A 22,006-nucleotide genomic window follows, 5' to 3' on the forward strand; every position below is an offset into this window, starting at 1 on the left:
AAACTACAGACGATACAGTACTGCATGCAGTTTATATCAACCCCACCACCACGTGAAGCTGTCCCAAAAACCCAACACTTTTTTCAACAAAATTATGGTAAGTTTCAGGTGATAGTTTAATACTAAGGAGAATAATCCAAGACTACGTATATTTTATCCGTTTTAATTTATGTTAATTTATGTAAACTTATTTGACTAGACACAGAGAGTTTAAGAAAATAGAGAACACTTTTAAATTTGTGATGTAAAATGAGACACATATATTTTGTGTGAATATAAATCATTGAATAAATATAAATTATTTTCAAATAAGAAAAGATGTAATTTTTTTTTACATAGACTAAAAAAAAAAAAATTAAATGAGTATATTATATTATTATTGCATGGAAAGCTAGATATACCCTCTTATTTAATTCTTTCGTGGATTAACAACATAACAGGTTGGGTTCTACGCTTCTACTTCAATATATTGTGTATATAAAATCCAACCATGTATTGTACAACCATGTAAGGGTTATAATCGTATTCCTTTGATATTATTCAATTATTTTTTCTACCTATCGTTACTAAGTTAATTTTTTTAAAGAAAGTTAAAATTGACAAAATTAAAAGAGCAATAAACAGATATTAAAACGTTAAATTTAAGAGTTCAATCTTTAAAAATATTAGCATAAAACTTATTGTACATTATTCAGAATAGATTTTAGTGAATTTTCACCTAGTCAATGTTTTATGTCAAAAAATATCGAAATCGTTAAACAGATACAAGAAAATAGAGACAGTGAGAGTAAAATTATCCATTTAACCGGTTTTTACTTCCATAACATAGTAGTATATTGTTATAAATCAAGGTAATTTGTACTTATTATATTTCGAGGTCAAAACTCGAGAAATTACACTTCTAAGAAGTAAAGATTTCAATTTTTACGGTATTTACATTAAAATCTAAAACTAATATATAACAAATTATTAAGAAAAAAAAATTAAATGAAAATGGCTATTTTCACACAGAGCATAGGTCACTAGTTAAGCATTACATATTGAAAACAAACAAGGTTTCAAACGGGTCGGGGCTCCACTTCCTCCACTTCCTGGGTCGGGTCGGGCCGTCCATAATTTTGCAGGATTTTTAGAAGCTGAGCCCCTTTTCTCCTCCCTCTAGCACTACAATCACCTTGCAAAGCCAACATCACCGCACGGGCCACCTCTTCCGGCGGAGCATTCACCGGCGCACCGTCACACGCGCCGCCGTATATCACCGCCAACACACCAATAGCATATTCCTTCCCTCGACTCCCTTCCAATCTCCCCATAACTTCCACCATCATCGGCACCGCCAGCGCGTGCGTCCTTACTTCCTCCGCCCCTTCCGCCACCATACACAGCAGTTCCAACGCCGCTAACGACCGCTCTGCCGCCGCAACTTCCAAGTCCGACAAAACTTCCACCACTACCCCTACAGCTCCTGCCTCGACCGCCACGTGTCGGTTATTCTCCGACAAACAAAGTGCTAATAATACTTTGCTTGCTGATTTTGATATTTTTCTGTCCTTTAAACACCCCACTACCCCTTTCATCACTGTCTCCGGGCAGGTCACCGAATTTCCGCCGCCGTCAACGGGCGCCGCCACTGGGTTTGGAACAAGTGAATGCTCCAGCATGTGCATTGCCTTAACCTTGTTTAAAAATTAAATGAAAAATGAACAATAAGAACAAAGTAAAGGAGCGGTAAAGAAATTTAAAAATGGTATTTTAAAAAAAATAACATGCCTTTTTATAAGCATACATTCAAGCAAAAAATTCAAAAAAAAAAAATCAATTACTAGCACAATTTGAACGTATATATTGTATTATTATTTTGACTCATAGAAACAAGAATAGCACAATTATGTATTTCCATAGAAATTAATTATATATATATATATATATATATATATATATATATATATATATATATATATATATATATTAAGCGATAAATTCAGAATTTAAATTTAAAGGGTTTAACTTTTAAACTAAACATTAGCAAGAATATATTTTTTTAAATTATAGATTTAAAGTTCAATATTTTTTAAAAAATTTGCTCATTTTTATGTATATAAAATTCGTGTCGAGAATGCTAGTAGAGTTGAACTAGTTGATTGTATGCTCCTCATTAAACATGCATATTTATAGGCTTATAAAACAAAAATTTCGGAAAAAATCCAACTATTATCACAATTTAAATACCTATTCTATTTTCATTTTGACTAACAAATTGTTAAAAAAAAAGGATCATAAATACAACCTTGTCCAAGTCGGAACAAGTAGTCAACTGTAATTCCGCCACGTGGAATAACTCCTCCAAATTAGTGCACACAACCGGAGGTTTAACTTTCGTTATCTGCATATCTTCTCTTGGTGGGCGTTCTTGTGTGTAATTAGTGTGTAATGGAAACCTCCATTGAGTGAAACTCTGTGAAGTATTAGAAGATGATGAAGACTCCGATGAACTCGCCGGAGGCGGCGGTAATGGTAACGGAGTTGGCTCCGGTAGGTCGTCGGAAAGTGAAATGGGGAGGGTGGGTGGTGCGGTGGTAGTAGGGCTGAGAACGGTTTGAGTACAGCGGCGGAAGAAACCGCAAGAAAAGAGGTGATTTGGTGAGGTTTTGAGCTTGGTAGGGTTATGGGTTTTCATGTTGAAGAAAATAAAGAGTGTGTGAATTTGGTGGTCCAATAATTGTGCATGTGTGAATGAGATAGTTCACTCAATATAAATGCATATATTGATTCAAAATATATACTACTAGCTAGCACTATACTATAGTACGTATATTAGTTGGTGTTACATGAAATACAATGACGCAATATAGTATATCTTCTTGTTGATCAAATTTCGAACTTAGTAGTAGTTTCATTTTATGCAAAGGCGAACCTAGGGGTTATAGTGAGGGGTTACCGGACCTCGTAAGCAACTGGCGAAAATCTTGTATATGTATATGTATATATCTTGAAAATGATTAATTTAAAACGTTTGACACCTTGAACACTAAAAGTCTTTAGGGAACACTGATTGAGCGTAGAATAATATGCCTCCTTTGCGTAAAATTTCTGGATCCGTATATGATTTTACGTGAACCTGTTTGACTGGATATAAGTTTAAGCAGGAAAGTGTTTTAAAACTAGTGACTTAGATATGTCTTAGTCCAGTATAAAATGAAACAAAATGCCTATATAGAGATGTGTTATATTTTTAGGAACCGACTATAAAGAAAATAATGTCACATAAAATAGAACCGCCGGTGAATTATATACGAGTTCAAGTATGGTGGGCAGAGAATACTGTATAGATCTTTTATACTAAGCTCCCGTTTGGCCATAAATTTTGGTTTCATTTTTCAAATATTTTTTTGAAAATATTGTTTTGTTTATGAAATATGATCATGTTTTGGGAGCAAAAATTTCCAAGTTCTCAAAAACTTATTTAGAGCAGTTTTTGGGTGAAATTTTTTCTTTCACTCACAAAACTTCAAGTTTTCTTCAAAGAAAATGCATGGTCAAACACAAGTTTAACACAACTTCAAAAAATTCATTTTTCAAATTTGAATCAAATCTATATTCAAACGGTAGCTAAGTATTAGGTTAAGTTGACCTATAAGAAATAAGTAATTTTTCACTTAATTTCATAGGGAACTTGATATATGATAATGTGATTAATTGAACTAATACTGTAAATATAAAAAGAAAGTTTAAAGATATATTCAGTGATGTAGTAAAATTCAGAAGTAGCAGTGAGGTAGCTGTGTTTTTTAGCCTGCAAAAATGATGGGGACTACTCCATTTTTGACTGATCGAAAAGAAATATAGAAAGCCAGTATTCTCGCGGTGGTTCTATTGGCTGTAGGCACGTGTATGTGAACCCCATGCACGTGAACTCGGCAGAGGAACCTGTTTATTAAGTTACTCATTGAATTACATATTTATACTAGGTTTCAACTTTTAAGGAAATTTGTTTCAAAGGAATATGAAATTTTTGTAAGAAGCAACCTTTTTTATTAGTTTAATTTCTATACATTGATACCTAGAGATGGAGCGTCAATTTAAATTTTATGGGTCATAAATTTTAAGATAATGACATCACGTGTTACTAACTACAATATATCCAATATTAACCTATATTGTAGGGTCTGAGAAGGATAGTGTGTATGCATATCTTACCCCTACCTTTGTGAATGTAGAAAGACTGTTTCCAATAGACTCTCGACTCAGAAAAATATAAACACCACATTAATTAAGAGATCATGTATTACTAACTGAATTTTAAATTTAATTTTTATATAATAAATTTGAAATACAAATATAGAATTTTGACTAAAACCTACTGGATTTGAATTACACTAACCAGTGCGGCTCTAAGATAAGGCAGTTGAAGACCTTACCTTAGGTCCCCAAAAATAGAAAATACTATCTTAGTATTATATGAAAAATGCAATTTTTATTAAGAAAAAATTCAAATTTTTATATTTTTAAAAATTTGACTACGGTTATATGATTGAGCTAGTAAATAAATAATATATTTACCTTCTCTCTCATTAAATAGTGTACTCTTTTTTCTTTAATGTTTTGATTATTTTAGCCTTTAATTTCAATTCATATTCTCTGAATTTGTTATTTTTTTTTGTCATATTTGATTGATCCATACATCAAAATACAAGTTCTTCTGTGTCTCATCTTTTTTAGCTAAGAAATTCTCGAGGGCAATGGCACACAATTCGAACTCGAAAGATAATGAGTCCACCCCTCTATTCGTTTTCACGTAAATATTATACTTACGTATATGAGAGTTCAGAAGTGATGTGAGTCTAATCTACACATCACGCATTGTGCTCTTCTTACTAAATTTAAGTCATGCAGGTTTATTTTATGTCTCATTATCATATGCATTTCCATAAAAATTTAATGCTTTTTAATATATTTTGGCTTTAGGCCACAAAATTCATTAAATCACCCCTGCATTGAATCTGTCTGTTCATGCTAATATGAGTAAAAATATATATTTGGATGCAGGGGCGGAGCCAGCATGCTTCCTACAGATTCGGTCGAACCCAGTAGCTTTGGTTAAAATCCTCTATTTATCTTTAAAAGTCCATTGAATATGTACAAAGTATTCATTTAGAACCGAGTAACTTAAAAAGATTTTTCCCATAAAATTCAAATCATGGCTCCGCCTCTGTTTGGACGATCAAATTACTTATAACCTCTTACTAATATATTTTTATTGGTAATTTGGTAAAAATAATTAGTAATTTACTATTGTAAAATTAAACTTACTGATAATTAATATAAATAAATCTTTTCACGTGTGGATAACTTAACTTTTTTTTTCTTTACACCAGTCCACTCCAAGAATCAATGTCTTTTTATCTCTTTCTTTCACATGACTCGAACTCTTCCGAAAACGTTAGAAATCATTTTTCCAACTTTCCGAAAACAAGTTATTTTACCAAACAAAACAGATAGAAATGTTTCAATATTTCTAAAAACTGAAAGACGTCTTTTAGTTATTTATTTCAAAAACTAAAACACTGTACACATGGTGTTTGGAGTGACATTTTTGGGCCTTTTTCATATATAACAACTTTTTGGCCTACCATTGAAGTTATACCGGCAATGTACAAAGTTTGCAAAGTGTACCCCGCTCGAATCTTAAGTAGTTGAATCTCAACTTCAAAAATCAAATTAGAAGTTTTTCTATCTTTTAAATATAACTTCAGTAAATTCGAATTTGAAGTTGTTCAATCTCTTCGATACAACTTCAAAAATCAAATTTGAAGTTCTTCTGCCTTTCAAATGCGACTTTAGAAATTCAAATCTTAAGTAGTTCAATCTATTGATTCAACTTTAGATTTCAGATATTAAGTTCTGAAACATAAATTTGTTCTTCGAATTTTAACAACTTAATATACGACTCAATGCTCAAATCTACTCCAAATGAGCTCAAATTTGAAACATAACTTTCAAATATGGTAAAGAACAAATCTCAATCATCAAATTATTAAAACAACAATAACTTTAATAACCCATTTTACAACTAAGAAGAAGAAGAAGCTCTAAACATAAAGGAGAAGAAAACAACAGAAAAGTGTATGTATTTGAAGATATCCAAAAATTGGGTATCAGTTAAATTTTTTTTTTAAAGTGAGTACAAATTCAATGGGTGGCGCAAAACTGGCGCCACATGAAAATTTTTACCATTTTTTTTTTGGAAAAAGTTAAAAAAAAATAATCATGAAACTCTTTTTCTTTTACGATTTTCATTCCTAATGCCACCAATGTTTTAGAGTTTGCTTTTCAAAATCTCAATAGATTATCCCCAATCATTCCTTTTAAAAGTTTTCATAATTTGTCTAGCTCTCATAAAATGATTTTTTTGCCATTTATAGAATAAGATTGTGAGTAGGGGTAGATTGTAACCAAAATTTTTTAAAATACGAACCAGTGGCGTAGACTTATAGAGCGAACGATATAAAATTTTTCAGAATAGTTAAACACTTTGAACCCATGAAAATAATCAAAAATTTAAATCTCACTTTTAAAAAAAGCAAGATTAGATACTTATTAGCATCTCTTGTTTATATACCAAAATAATGCAAGTAATCTTAACAGTAAAAAATAAAGTGATAATATAAACTTTGGTTAAGTAAAAAATACATATAAAAGACACTTGTTTTATTTTTATTGATTTGATATAAATATTAGGTACAGATAAATGCAGCGGCGGATGCACATTGACATTTGTGGGTACTTAAGCACCCATTAATTTTTACCATATTTAGTAAATTACATAGGCAATCGTACAAATATTTAGATAAATATTGAGTTAGCACCCATAAGTAAATTTATTTTTCCTCTTCTTTTGGAGTCTTTATCGGCGAGCACCCATAACTTTAAAATTCTAGATACGCCGCTGGATAAATGAACTAGCTAAACTTGAGGATTTGAAATATTGAGTTAGCACGCAAGTGCGGGCACCAACTTGGTGTTGTTTTCTTAAAAATATGAAATTACAACTAGTTATTTCAAAACAAACCCAAAGCACTCCTAAACCATAATCCAATTCAAACACTAAAGGACGGCAAAGGGCCAAATATATCCTTGTACTTTCGAAAATAGTTTAATATTACCACTCGTTATACTATTGGGTTATCTATACTCTTGCAGTCATACTTTGGGTTCAAATATACCCCTCATTTAAACGGAGACACACGTGTCATCGTCATGTTGGTCAATTCTAAATATCTCCTAATTAATTAAAAAGACTCATTACCCATACCCGAAAATCAATTTTCTAAAGCAATTTTTTTTTGTTGTAAAAACTGAAAAAAACTGAATTTTTTTTTACTAAAAACTGAAAAAACGAAAATATTTTTTTTCCAGTTTTTACAAAAAAACTTCTTTGAAAAATATTGAAAAATATTTTCTAAAGCAATATTTTTGTAAAAACTGAAAAAAAAATGAAAAGCAATTTTCTAAAGCAATATTTTTGTAAAAACTGAAAAAAACTGAATGTTTTTTATTAAAAACTGAAAAAATTAAAAATAATTTTTTTCAGTTTTTAGAAAATTATTGCTTTATAAAAGCTGAAAAATAATTTCTAAAGCAATTATTTTTGTAAAAACTAAAAAACAAAAAACTGAAAAGCAATTTTCAAAAGCAATATTTTTGTAAAAACTGAAAAAACAAATATTTTCTTTTTTTCATTTTTTAGGTAAAAAGATTTCAGTTTTTAATTGCTTTAGAAAATTATTTTTCAGTTTTGTTTTCAGGTTTTACAAAAATATTGTTTTAGAAAATATTTTTCAGTTTTTTTTAAAAGCAGTTTTTGGTAAAAACTGACAAAAAAAATATTTTTGTTTTTTTTCAGTTTTTAGTAAAAATAATTTCAATTTTTACAAAAAAAAAGTTGCTTTAAAAAATTGATTTTCGGGTATGGGTAACGTGTGTTTTTAATTAATTAAGATATATTTAGAACTGGCCAACAAGATGATGACACGTGTCCTTCCGTTTAAATGAGGGGTATATTTGAACCCAAAGTATGAATGCAGAGGTATAGATAACCCAATAGTATAACGAGGGGTATTTTTAAATTATTTTCGAAAGTATAGGGGTATATTTGGACTTTCGCCGACTAAAGAAAAATAAACTGAAAAGTCCACGTTTCATCCCTTTCTTTGCTCTCAAATTTGGTAATTTCAGTCTAATTTTTTGAATATTTTTTTGAGTATGAAAAGTTATTCGAATGCGAACATAACTCGTGGATGATGCCCGTTTAGATTGATATTTGAGATAGATATATTTGGAAATCAGATAGTTGCCTTTCCTTCTCAATAATAATACTATAATATATATATATATATATTTGGAAAAATAGAAAGGATTCCAGTGAAGACATATTTTCGTCTTGTAAAATAATTAATTATTAAGAAAGCAGTGTAAGTGTTTCAATTGTCTTATTCTGTAAGAATATTGAAAAGGAAATGATAATGATGGAAAGAAGTTTTCTGCTCTTTTCCCGTGCCTTTACATTGTTATTTACATAGTATATGAAAGAATATAAAAACAACTACTTTATTCAATAAATGTACTATTCTTATTTGTGGGTCACGTGCTCACATGTACTAAAGTGAAAAGTGGACAGCTGCTTTGTATCAAAAGCAGATAAAGAGTTTTGGTCAATGTGACCAAGCTTTTGTGCAGACCAAAGCTCCAATTTCTCTTTCCTTGTCTCTTCTTCTTTCATCTTCAACTTTCTCGGTCATGGAGTCTGGTTTCAAACAACCAGCTCCAACACCCTCCCTCAAGTTGGAGGGGGGTGTAACCACACCCAACTTGCCAATAATGGAGTTGTGTGCCGGTCCTGCTAAAGGTTTAGTAAAAATGTCAGCCACTTGAGAACGTGAAGGAATATAAGAATGAGAGATGATTTCGGCCAGAAATTGTTGTCGGACAAAGTGACAATCTAACTCCACATGCTTGGTACGCTCGTGAAAAACTGGGTTTTTCGCGATGTGAATGGCAGCCTGACTGTCGGAGAAGAGATCTATTGGCAATGGAGGAGAAATCGAAAGATCAGTCAATAGACGAACTAACCAGGTAACCTCTGCTGTGACTCTCCGCATAGATCTGTACTCTGCTTCAGCAGAGGATAATGACACTGAGGTTTGTTTCTTTGATTTCCAGAAAACGGGAGAACCCCCAAAGCTGATGAAGAACCCGCTAATGAACTTGCGAGATTGAGGACAAGATCCCCAATCGGAATCACAGAAAGCAAGGAGCTGATAATTAGGCTTTGAATTCAGAAAAAGCCCTAATCCTGGGTCCTTGAGGAGATACCTGAGGCAATGAAATGCAGCATCTAAATGGGGTTGTCGGGGTATTTGCATGAATTGGCTAAGATATTGCACCGCAAAGGATAAGTCCGGCCTGGTGTGTGTTAGGAAATTCAACTTTCCTAACAACCGACGATAATAAGTGGGATCTTGGAGCAAAGTCCCTGCCTCTGCTCGAAATTTCTGAGTAGGATTCAAAGGAGAAGAAACTGGGCGCATGCTCATGCAATCAAATTCAGACAAGAGATCTAAGGTAAAACGCCTTTGAGTCAAAATTATTCCATGTGCTTCCCTTATAATCTCAAATCCCAAAAAATAATGTGCATCCTCTAGGTCCTTTATTTTAAATTCAGAGTGAAGGAAAGATTTGAGGTCTGCCTGCTCAGTAGGGTCATCCCCTGTGATTAGAATATCATCAACGTAAACTGCAACTATGGTAATCCTTCCTGCTGATTATTTAAAAAATAAGGAATAATCATTTAAAGAATGTGAATATCCTTTAAAATTTAGGGCTGCAGTGAGCCTTGCATACCACTGCCTTGAGGCTTGCCGCAGTCCATATAGTGATTTTTTCAAAAGATAGACATGATTGGGTGAAGGTGGTGTTGTCCCTGCTGGAAATTTTATAAACACTTCTTCTTGCAAATCCCCATGCAAGAAGGCATTATTCACATCTAGTTGTGACACCTTCCATCTCTTTTTCACTGCAATAACAAGTAAGCACCTAATTGTTGTCATTTTTACAACTGGAAAAAAAGTCTCAGTAAAGTCTATCCCCTCTCTTTGAATATCTCCCCTAATAACCAAACGAGCTTTGAATCTTTCCAAATATCCATTAGACTTGTATTTCACTTTGTAGACCCATTTGCAAGGAAGAGCTTTCTTTCCACTAGGTAAAGGCACAACCTCCCAGGTTTTGTTAAGCTCTAGAGCTTCTAATTCTTTTTCCATTGCTTCCTACCACCCTGGGTGTAAAGATGCCTGCGAGTAAGAAGTAGGTTCAACAAGGTAGGAAGTGGAATTAAGTATAGACTGATTGATAGGAGAAAGAGCTGTGAAGGGTAGAACCATGGGCTGGATTGGTGCATTGAAGCAAGAGTTTGTGAGGTCTGTAAGAAAGACTGAGTTGCACACATATTCCTGGAGATATGAGGGTGGATTATGTGTTCTAGTGGATTTCCTGACTTCAGGAAGGGATATAGGTAAGGGTGAATAAGGAAATGATCTAGGTTGGGAAATAGAACTTGTACCTGAGGTTGAAGGAAGAGTGCTAGAGTTGCTTGGGTTTGAAAAGGTGGGCAGTGAAGGTAAGGGTGAGCTAGGAATAACGGGCTCATCCTTTATGTGTTCTGATGAAGAGTCTACACTATGTTCTAGGGATGATGTAGCAGGAAAAAAAGAATCTGTAGGTGTAGTAGTAGAGGCAAAAGGGTACTGATTTTCATAGAAGTATACATCTCTAGATACACTTACTCTTCTTGTATCCAACTCTAGAACTTTATAACCTTTCTGCCCCAAGGGATAACCTAAGAACACATAGGGTTTTGCCCTTGGGTCAAACTTACCTCTTCCGCTAGTCAAAGTAGATACAAAGCAAAGACAACCAAAACACTTCAATAGTTCATAAGAGGGTTTTTGTTTGAATAGAACAAAATAAGGTGTCCTTCTTTTAAGCACTCTAGAAGGTAACCTATTGATCAAATATGTTGCAGTTAGTACACATTCTCCCCAATAAGAAAGAGGAAGCTTAGATTGAAACAACAAAGCCCTTGTAATTTTCAGAAGATGTCTGTGCTTCCTCTCAGCCACTCCATTCTGTTGAGGGATTGCCACACACGATGTTTGATGTAGCACTCCTTGAGAGGCTAAAAATGCTGCCTCCTGAGAACCTTTCCCAAGTTCAAAAGCATTATCTGTTCTTACTTTTTGTACCTTTACACCAAACTGTCTTTCCACCATCGTGAGAAAATTTTTAAGGAGTCCAAAAGCATTGCTTTTGGTGCTTATAAGGAAAGTCCAAACTGCCCTACTATAATCATCTACAACTGTCAAGAAATACTTAAAACCATTGTAAGTTGACTCCTTGTAAGGCCCCCAAACATCTACATGGATTAACTTAAACGCCCTTGTTGATTTAATTTGACTTAATGGAAAAGGAATTCTGGTTTGCCTAGCTTTAGGACAAATTTGACAGAAACAATCAGAGCTAGAAGGTAAAGAAATAAAACTGAGATATTTCATTGCTGAAAAGGGCAAATGTCCTAACCTAATGTGCCAAAGGCTTACATCTAAAACTAAGCTTGCAGATAAGACTGGCAATTGACTAAAGACATTTTGATTTAAAACTGAAGGTGGTACCAGACTTATGCTATTTCTAACTCCACTTGGTTCCAAAAGGTAGAGCCCATCCCTTGCCTTACCAAAAACTCGTGCCCTCTTCACTAAAAGCCCCTGTAACATACAGTTACTAGAGGTAAAAAAGAGGATAGAATAAAATTGTAAACAAAACCTGTTAACAGATAATAGATTATATCTGAAACTAGGTACATGTAATACATTTTCTAGAATAAAATCAGGAAGAATAGATATTCTTCCTATGTGTGTGACAATGACTTTGAAAGAATTAGGCAGATTTATGTTTAATGGAACTGGGAGAGGTGTCAAGGAAATAAAAGCATTTGAGTCAAAACACATGTGTTCAGATGCTCCAGAATCAATAATCCATGAACTAGAATTAAAAACTGAAAGACAAGTTCCGGAATATCTAGCAATAGTACCAGCCACAATATTTGCATTGATATTTGTTTCAGAATTTCCTGAATCTGCACCTTTAACCTGCTTGATCAGTTGTACCAGCTGTGAAAATTGATCATGTGAGAGGTGTTGATTGAGTACTTCATTTTGATTGTTGATGTTCTGATCTGATTCTTCAATTTGAAATGCTCCATTGCTTCTGGCGTGAACTTGATTTCCCTTTGTGAATTCAAAGTCTTCTGGGAAACCTATAATTCTGTAGCAATCACTGACAATATGACCTACTTTCTTGCAATGACTGCATGTTACATTAGGGTTAAACTTAGTTTTCTTTCCCTTGAAAGTTGTGTTCCTTTGAGTAGAGTTAGTCACTTTTTGGATGTTGTTCCCAAACTTTTGATGTTGCATTTGGTTCCTTTGCATCTGCCTTGCACTCCTTTGTGCAAAGTCGTTTTGATTTGTTGCCATGAAAGATGAAGAATCTGGAGAAATGAGTGGGTTAGAAAAAACTTCTTTCTGGCTTTCATCTTGCAATACTAGGGAATATGCATGGTTTATGCTTGGTAGGGGGTTCATCATTAGGATGGTTCCCCTTGCTTGGCCATAACTATCATTTAAACCCATAAGAAACTGAATAAGCCTTTCATCATCTAGTGACTTTTTCAATTTTTGCTTCCCTTCACAGACACACAAACAACTACACTTCACATCACAATTAAGTGAATCCAATTCATCCCATAAACGTTTGAGTTTTGTAAAAGTAGCTTGCTATGTCACTAGTTCCCTGTACTAACCTTGATAATTCCTTCCTCAGGTGATAGAGCTTAGCTCCATTTGACTGACCAAACCTATGTTCAAGGCTGGTCCAGAGATCTTTAGCAGATTTAGAGTAAATGACACTGTCTCCTATGTCTTTGGACAATGAGTTGAGCAACCAGGATGTTACCATGTCATTACACCTGCTCCAAGGCTGATAGTCTCTAGAAGTGAGAGTTGGAGCAGGGCAAGCACCATTGATGAATCCTATTTTATTTTTAGCAGATAGTGCTATAAGCACAGACCTTCTCCATCCTTGGAATCCTTTTCCATCAAAAGTTGTGTTGACAAGAGACATTCCCGGTGCATAAGAAGAATGAAGAAAGTATGCATGGTTTGAGTCGATGGTGGGGATTCCTCCAGTGGTGTTCAGAGCCACTGTGTTTGCAGTGTTATCCGACATTGTTTACAATTGATATGAAGATGAGAAAGACGACTGATGGATCGAGCTTTCACTGCTCTGATACCATGTAAGAATATTGAAAAGGAAATGATAATGATGGAAAGAAGTTTTCTGCTCTTTTCCCGTGCCTTTACATTGTTATTTACATAGTATATGAAAGAATATAAAAATAACTACTTTATTCAATAAATGTACTATTCTTATTTGTGGGTCACGTGTTCACATGCACTAAAGTGAAAAGTGGACAGCTGCTTTGTATCAAAAGCAGATAAAGAGTTTTGGTCAATGTGACCAAGCTTTTGTGCAGACCAAAGCTCCAATTTCTCTTTCCTTGTCTCTTCTTCTTTCATCTTCAACTTTCTCGGTCATGGAGTCTGGTTTCAAACAACCAGCTCCAACATATTCATAATTCATATAGGTCTCGCTTGATCTCTAAGTTCCAATCCTACATTTTTCACTCAAAAAAGATATACGTTCAATCTTAAACAAATTTTAGTTAATTTATTTCTTTTTACTAAAATTTAATGGATACATGCATAACTATAAGACTTAACAAATAGACACATATCTTTGCTAATTTCTACTATCCATGCACCTCATAAAGATGTGGAAATGTGTTACCATATATCTAATATTAAAGCTATATTTACTATAAAAAAAACAAATAACTATTAACATGCATGCACAGATTTTATATACTTTGCTAAAATAAACTAGAACATTGAACCCATTACGAATTATCAATACATGCTACCAATCACAATGATTAGCTCACAATACCAACAAAAAAAAAATAGAAAATTTTAAAATGAAGATGGGAGAAAAAAAAAGAAAAAAAAAGAAAAAGAGAGAAGATAATTCGAAAATTTACGTATGTCTAAATTCTATAGTACTTGCTAAATACAAATTACATCTGTCTTCCAATTTAATCATATGATTACTTTTAGCATGTTATAAAGTATTCTATACCCTAACATTATTCGATATGAATTTAAAATTTGTAACGAATTCAAATTTATTTACTATGAAAAATTTAAAACTCGTCGTGGTATATTATTTCAATATTTTTTCTGTTTCTACTGCTAATATATTACATAAAAAGAGAAAAGGTCTAAATTTAGTATATTATTCGAAATTGTTCAATTTTGTCCTTCGTTACTAGTCTATTCATATTTTTTATTGTTAGTAACTCGTCTCATATTTGTTCCTCAAGGATGAAATGACGTTCAAATCCTCAAGAAAAAATATTTAATTTTACCCCTCAACTTTTAAATATAGTTCAAAATTATCCGCATATTAGGGGTTAGGAGTAAAAATAAGATTGTTTTCTATCGGTGGGGGTAATATTAGACCAATAATTTAATGTTTAGAAAATAGAGATCACTAAACATTGTACTAATGTACTTTTGAGTTAGTGGGACATTTTGCTTTTGTTATCCTTTGTGTTCTTTATTTGGTAAATGAATAGAATTTTAATAGTCCAATAATAAATTTGAATTAGCCTCAGCATCTTTGTCATGTGCTGAGCTCTCATGTACTATTTGTTTCTCCCCTTCTCTCTCTTTATACTTTCTCAAAACACTTTCAACTCAACTATGCATTTGATTTAAAGTCCCAATAAAAGTTCCTCTGTACCCCAAAAAAGAGAAACAATTGGCTTAGTAAATTGTTAAAAAAGAGGTTTTTACATAGCCAAATGAAGTGAGAATTTTATTGTTTCCTATTCACTTGAGTAAAAAATATCAAATACCCAATTCATATTGAACAGAAATGCAATGACCCTTTTCATTTGAGCTCAAGATTTGGTCATCTGAAGTTGAAATCTGGTACTCCTGCTACTTTTGGCTAATGGGTATTGGTTTTCTTGACTTCTGTTTATGATTTAGTTGAAAAAGTTTTGATTTTTCTTTAACATAGAGTGTCATTGGTTGTGTTTATATCACTACTTGCTTACAAGAATGTTTGGAATGATTAGAAATTGAGCTGTGATTAGTTGAGTAATAATCCACTTGACTCTTGTTGTTAAATGAGTCAAATGTTTGTATTTCTGCTGCAAATCCTCAAAAAGAACTGATTTTGCTGTAGTTTTTAGGTAGTTTGAACTTGTATTGAGTATATCAAAACTGAGCATAGTGTTTTGAAAAAAAGATGGTACATAGCACTTGAACTAGCATGGAGTATTTATCTGTTCTGATATTTTCAGATTTTTTTAGGTGAGTTTTAGCTATGTATTCTTTTAGAAGTTAAGTTCATGTTGAATTATTTGGTATGACGAGGACATGAGTTGAGCTTAAGAAACATGGTCAGTGAGTATTCATATACCCGACCGCGACTTGTTTGGCACTGAGATGTAGTTGTTGTAGTTGTTGTTCATATTAATTCAATTTTGCTTGCCAGTTGGAGTGAAGGTATTTTAAGCAAATCAATGGCTTCAATTAGAAGAGCATTGTCCCCAGTACCTCGCCCGGGGAATAGAATTAATGGAGAAGCATGTTCTGTTGCGTCTCCATTGTCCAAGTCATCGTCGTGTAATCAAAGTTATACACCAGCTGCAGGGTTTCTGTATTCTTATTTTGGTTCATTGGATTATGCATTCTATAAAGTTCGGACATTTGTAGTTGGTATTTTGTCGCGAAGATCATCTAGGCCATTAGAGAGGTCAAAGTTAAAGGGCCAAATTTGGAGGAAAGCACTTCTCCAATTTTTAATGTGCTTTGTTCTTGGAGTTTTTATTGGCCTCACTCCATTTGTTTCTCTGAATTTGTCAGCAAATGTAATGTCGAAACATAAAACTTTCTCCTTTGAGGTGTTCCACCCTTACGAAAATGGCAGCTTATTTGCTGATGTGTCTAGAAATATGACATCAACTGTAAACAGTTCGGATTTCCTTGATAATTCTACGTCAAGGACTAATTTAATATACAGTGAATTGAAAGCTGAAACTGCCGTCAATGTGTCTGATAACCAATCGCTGGATCAAGATTTGACGGTGTCCAGAAAACTTTTGATCATTGTGACGCCAACAGAAGCACGGTCATTTCAAGCTTACTATCTAAACCATTTGGCCCATGTATTAAAATTAGTCCCGCCTCCTTTGTTGTGGATAGTCGTGGAGATGGACTTTCAGTCAACAGAGACAGCTAATATATTGAGGAGAACTGGAGTTATGTACAGGCATCTCGTATGCAAGAAGAACTCAACCGAAGTAAAGGATAAAAGTGTGAACCTAAGGAATGTGGCACTAAACCACATTGAAACACACCGTCTTGATGGGATTGTTTACTTCGCAGATGATTCCAACATATACTCAATAGATGTCTTTGAACAAATGCGGCAGATCAGGTAGTCTATTTATTCGTTTTACATATAACTTTGTATGCTAGCTATCTTTCTTTTATTTTTTTTATTGGTGATTAGCCTGCGTATTAGCAATCTTGTGTTTTGAATTGTGATATGTTGAGCGATTCTTGCAGCAGATTATGTCGTCACAGAACATTGAGATTGCTCAGTTCTATTAGTGTTTGCAAATCTCTTTTCCTTTGATTCTTGTGAAGTTGTTCTTATTTGATTTTAGCAGTTATGGAATTGGAATCCATTTTTAAATGCATAATAAATCCATGAGCCGAGTGCCTATCGGAATCAGCCTCTCTACCTGCACAAGGTAGGGGTAAGGTCTGCATACACACTACCACTCCCTAGACCCCACTTATGGGATTATATTGAGTATGTTGTTGTTGTTGTTTAAATGCATAATAATGAGGTAAATAATACTTGTCAAAATATGGTAATGAGGTAACAATATACATCCTCTTGAGATATTAAATATTTGATCTATGTGCCTGGATAGGTTCATTATGGCACATGGTTCTTTTGTTTTCGTTGGGGCAGGGAAGTGACAGGGGAGGGGTAACTGGATTTGGTCATAATCAGGACATGTATATCTAAATTTCTTTCATGGTAGATTTATTGCCGTATATGCATGTTAGCTATGAATTCTCAAGACTTCTTGAAAGATTTTAAACTGAAATGTCGAAGACAGCATTCAAACTGTAAGTTCTATGACATAGTGAAAGTTGGATATAAGAAGAAAATTCCACTTAAGACTCTATATATGTCAAGTCATTGGTTATGATAAAGAGATTGACTACTTGTAGTTTATCGTCACCAAATAATCAGAAACGATAAACAGTAAGTTGGAAATTATGGTTCAATTTTTTTCGATAAAGTGCTTGTCATATTATCCTCACCCGTTTCAGTGAAGTTCTGCACTGACAGGAGATCCTGAAATAAGGACGACAAAAATGCTATTAAATGTTCCAGATAAGTAGGAAATAAAGATGAATAGAGCAAAACCAAGTTTGACTCATATTCTCTAATTGGTGATAGCTCTTGTGCCCTTTGTATATATACGTATTTTGGTTCAAGCTAAACTCATAAAAGTGTACTAGTGAAATGAAGGTTCAAGAAAGCAATCAGCAGCTTAATATCACATTTGTTCTTAACAGTAAAACTCTATACATTAGAGCAGAATAGAAATAAAAGATTCATATAGCCGACCCCAACTAATTTGATGATTGAGGAGTGGTTGATCTGTTGATGATTGCGTACATAGAAGAATGAACAATCAAGGATCAAGGTAGTCTTGAATAGGAAACTGCAATGGAGCGGATTGGATAGAGACGATTCATATAGTCGACCCCTAGTAGTTTAGGATTAAGTCATAGTTTTTGTATATGATGACTAACGCCATGGCTAATATGTCAGAAAACAGACCTAGTTGGAAATATGACATTCCCTTATGGAATCCAATCCTGAAACAACTATTCATTTTTTCTGTCATTTTCTTGGGTTCCCAGTCACTCGACAAATCTTTCCACATGTGAGAGTGATCAGAAATGTTTTGTCATGTCTATGGTCTTATAGTATTGTCAAAGGTGAAAAACACAAAGAACTGCTGGGAATTTAACCGAAAATTACAACCGAAGTTCACGTTTCGGTGAACATAACCGCAACATGAAAAATAGTAGTGATATTTATACAACTGCAGAAAAAATTACTATACACACAAACAACAATCATATAAGTTGAGGAATTGAAATTATCCAATTATGTGAAATATATAAAGTAAAAGAACATTTAGTTGCTCACGTACTACTCTGCTCTATAGCTTCCCTGATTTTGTACCTTTTTCTACAATAAAGGTTTCTAGAACAAAAATGAAACTTGGCCGTGAATTCTCTGCCAGTTAAAAGCTGATATATATGAAGACAAGCACTAAAAAGAAAGTATAAGAAATGCACCTAATTGACTCTGAGCCGTCATACAATTATACATTTAGCAAATATACATCCTATGGTGGATTTTCTTTTTATTTTATAAATGTTGCAGTTTGAGACAAACCATACTATTTTACCTAAGCATTGCCCCCCCCCCCCCCCAAACAAAAAAAAAGCACTTACTGGATCTCGTTGACAAAGCTGATGAAATTTGGTCTACTTATTCTCTGACTTTATCATTCTTTCGATCAGCTTTCTTGACAGAGAATTGTTGTATGCAGCCGGTTCGGGACATGGGTTGTGGCAAGACTAGCTGAAAATAATAGGAAAGTTATCTTGCAGGGTCCAATCTGTAATGGCTCTCAGGTTATAGGTTGGCATACAGATGGAGCGGCAAAAAGATTCCAGAGATTCTACGCCGAGATATCAGGATTTGCATTCAATAGTACAGTACTTTGGGATCCAATGAGGTGGAATCAGCCAACACTAGAGCCCATTAGGCAGCTCGATATAGTTAAAGGTGGCTTCCAAGTGAGTTTTGCCACTACTATTGTAACTCTAATTGGATGTCCAAACAATTTTTTTATTAGTCGAGACATGCGTATACATCACAAATAACATGATTACTTACTAGCACCTTGTAACTGTAAAGATGAACAAGTGAGCGCATTACTGCAATTACAGGTGAGCTCATTTATTGAACAAGTTGTGGAAGATGAAAGCCAAATGGAATGCTTTCCGACGCACTGCTCAAGAATCATGGTTTGGCAATTTGACACAGAACTGCTCTATCCGTACCCTCATGAGTGGTGGGTAAAGAATTACTCAGGCACTATTACTGCAAGTGTGTGACAATATCGACATAGACAGACTGCAGTTCTACAGCGTAAACAAGGTGAGCAAATTGTGTTCTTAATTTTCCAGAAGGAGCTTATTACTAGCATTCTTTTCTTTTGAGCAGTATGATATGATTTTACAAAGGAACTTCTTAACATTCTTTTATTTTGGAACTTTCAGATTTTGTTACAGAGACAAATCACAAAACAATCCATTTCAATTTCTTTTGAAATTTTATTAGCACTTATCTATGTTGCAGCTTTTGTTTTAAGTGTCTGCTTTTGTTGTAGGAAATCCATTGTTTTCACTTTTTTTTTTGCAAACAAATATTTTTTGGAATCATAGCGAGGGATTAACACGTTAGGTGCACACCCTGAATACAATCACCATTTCAAAGCTAAAGTGGTATATGTCAACTCATCGTGAGAGAAACTTTTGTTGGACACAATTTCCAAGATAGCGGAAGTAGTACATAACTAAAGCTTACTTTTACCAGTTAATCGAGCAGGAGAAACTCCTTGCATCTGCCTTTTCATTGGAATGCTGTGATTCCCTTCCTGCCACATAGTATTCAAAGCGCAGACAAAGGTTAATTTGAATAGCCTTGGATTAAATTGCTCCTTGTTACCTGAATCAGCAAGTAAACTTCCTCCTAAATAAGAGTTTCTTCCCCTGTACCGTACATTACTCTAGCAATTGGTACCAGATGAAATGAGAATGAGGAATATGAAAAAAATTAAGTCATCTAAAGATTCTTGTTCTCGAGCACGTAGACAGCAAAAAAACCCATGCCTTAAACTTACAGGTGCTGACTTCTGTTGCACTGCCAGCCTTAGAACAAACAAACAACTTTTTATCCAGTTATGTTTTACTTCTCAATGTGTCATGATTTTGGCTTGTGTAATATACCTTGTTCTTTCCTTCTAATCGCAGGGAGAAATATTTAAGATTACGAGCATCTACTACAAATATATATCCCGACTGTCCGCTGGTCGTTATAGGAATGCTGCCTCCCCACTTTTCTTGTTACAAGGGAACATTTCTGTACAGTTTCTGAGTTCGTCGCACTTTACAGATCTGGCTATTAAGTGGAAAACCCCAATAAGCCAGGTTGTATACTGATTGGTGAGAAGATATCATGGTCATCTACACAAATGTAGAGTTGCAAAGTATCCGGCCAAGTCTTTCGACTAAAGATTTTTCTCAATACAACTAAATGGTTCAATGGAGGATTCAAACCCCATTGAGCAGCTTGCAGATTAGTTGCTAGACTTGTGCATAGATATATCAAGATGCTACTTATTAACTTTGCAAGATTGACTGTAATGTTTAATGCTTTCTTGATGTAGATTGTGTACTAGAGGTTTCATTTTTATGGCTGTTCTTTTAAAGAGCTAAGGAGAGGTTTTCTTGATTGTAAGATGAAAACTACAACAACGACGACCCCAGTGTAATCCCACACAGTGGGGTCTTGGCAGGGTAGTGTATACGCAGACCTTACCCTTACCTTGTGGAGATAGAGTGGTTGTTTTCAATTGTAAGATGAAAACTATGTAATACGAAACAGCCTAGCTAATCAGAAACGAGCCAATTCAATTAATGGTGCGAACACAGTTACATTCTTGTCAACTTCCAAAATCTGTCCTCTTTGTAGTGTATGTATGCCTTTTGCTTGTGAAAAGTTCAGGTAAATAGATCTTGTTCTGTTGAAAAAGAACCAAAACATTTAGTGAATGAAGGTTAAATTGTCACTGTTTTGTTATTGCATTCTAAAACTTACTACAACAACAACAAATCCAGTAGTTTTTCACAAGTGGGGTTTGGGGAAGGTAAGATGTACGCAACCTTACCCCTACCCCTGCAAGGGCAGATATTGTTTCCGATAGACCCTCGGCTAGACTAAAACTTACAACAACAATAAAAAACCCAGTGTAATCGTACTAGTGAGGTTTGGAGAGGATAGTGTGTATACAGATCTTATTCTACTCTGAGCAGAGTTGTTTCAGATAGTTGCATTCTAAAACTTGTTAAAGATAAATCATATAAGTAATACATTTACTCTAAAGTAAACTACTAAAATATAGTGATGTAAGAGCGAAATGTGAGCAACCTAAATCGTGAAAATGGAAATGATGGGGGGCGATACACGCGTTGAGACACATGGACGATTTTTCAAGTATTATCCGGTCTAGTGAGGGATACACATTGGCTAAAGTGATGTCATCCAATAACATTTTACTCGATAATTTTATTAAGTGATATATATATACGTAAAATTAACATACAATAAATTGACACTGCTCGAGAAATAATATAAACCAAGAATTGGTTTGATATGAAAGCAAAGTTTGATTAAAACCCCATCTATATAAATCTAAGACTAATTAAATTAAGTGAAAATAAATCAATAACCTGTCGATATGTCCGAGTGGTTAAGGAGACAGACTCGAAATCTGTTGGGCTTTGCCTGCGCAGGTTCAAATCCTGCTGTCGACGCTTTCTATATATATATATATATATACTTTTTTTTATAAAGTTTTTTAGTAACAGTT

At 34.0% G+C, this 22,006-nt stretch overlaps 2 protein-coding genes and 1 non-coding gene across 4 annotated transcripts; 2 read left to right on the forward strand and 1 right to left on the reverse strand.

Moving 5' to 3' along the window:
• Positions 1-966: 966 nt before the first annotated feature.
• Positions 967-2,754, reverse strand: LOC107832122 (uncharacterized). The gene is made up of 2 exons (XM_075239668.1): positions 2,288-2,754; positions 967-1,676 (listed from the first exon to the last, which is right to left on the reverse strand). Exons 1-2 carry the CDS (start codon positions 2,675-2,677, stop codon positions 1,059-1,061), a joined length of 1,008 nt encoding a protein of 335 aa, XP_075095769.1. The 5' UTR covers positions 2,678-2,754; the 3' UTR covers positions 967-1,058.
• A 12,083-nt stretch (positions 2,755-14,837) lies between these two features.
• LOC107819108 (putative beta-1,4-xylosyltransferase IRX9H) lies at positions 14,838-21,051 on the forward strand. 2 transcript variants are annotated; one of them, XM_016645187.2, is made up of 5 exons: positions 14,838-15,193; positions 15,739-16,683; positions 18,899-19,148; positions 19,302-19,512; positions 20,388-21,051. In XM_016645187.2, the coding sequence occupies exons 2-4, from the start codon at positions 15,767-15,769 to the stop codon at positions 19,467-19,469; spliced, it is 1,335 nt and encodes a 444-aa protein (XP_016500673.1). In that variant the 5' UTR covers positions 14,838-15,193; positions 15,739-15,766; the 3' UTR covers positions 19,470-19,512; positions 20,388-21,051. The 2 variants fall into 2 exon arrangements, with proteins under 2 accessions (XP_016500673.1, XP_016500674.1); XM_016645188.2 differs by having other exon boundaries at positions 14,838-15,167.
• Positions 21,052-21,868: 817 nt separating this feature from the next.
• TRNAS-CGA (transfer RNA serine (anticodon CGA)) lies at positions 21,869-21,950 on the forward strand. Its single transcript has one exon. It is a non-coding gene; the product is annotated as a tRNA-Ser (tRNA).
• Positions 21,951-22,006: the final 56 nt, after the last annotated feature.

The sequence above is a fragment of the Nicotiana tabacum genome, chromosome 19, assembly GCF_000715075.1.
Source record: "Nicotiana tabacum cultivar K326 chromosome 19, ASM71507v2, whole genome shotgun sequence".
In the NCBI taxonomy this organism is placed as follows: domain Eukaryota; kingdom Viridiplantae; phylum Streptophyta; class Magnoliopsida; order Solanales; family Solanaceae; genus Nicotiana; species Nicotiana tabacum.

Bases quoted from the DNA above. Each gene is read 5' to 3' on its own strand.
- LOC107832122 (XM_075239668.1), bottom strand. From the start codon at position 2,677: ATGAAAACCCATAACCCTACCAAGCTCAAAACCTCACCAAATCACCTC. The intron at 1,677-2,287 runs GTTGTATTTATG...TTTTTAAACAAG, and splicing joins CTTGTTCCGACTTGGACAAG to GTTAAGGCAATGCACATGCT.
- LOC107819108 (XM_016645187.2), top strand. From the start codon at position 15,767: ATGGCTTCAATTAGAAGAGCATTGTCCCCAGTACCTCGCCCGGGGAAT. The intron at 16,684-18,898 runs GTAGTCTATTTA...TGTTGTATGCAG, and splicing joins GAACAAATGCGGCAGATCAG to CCGGTTCGGGACATGGGTTG. The intron at 19,149-19,301 runs GTGAGTTTTGCC...CTGCAATTACAG, and splicing joins TAGTTAAAGGTGGCTTCCAA to GTGAGCTCATTTATTGAACA.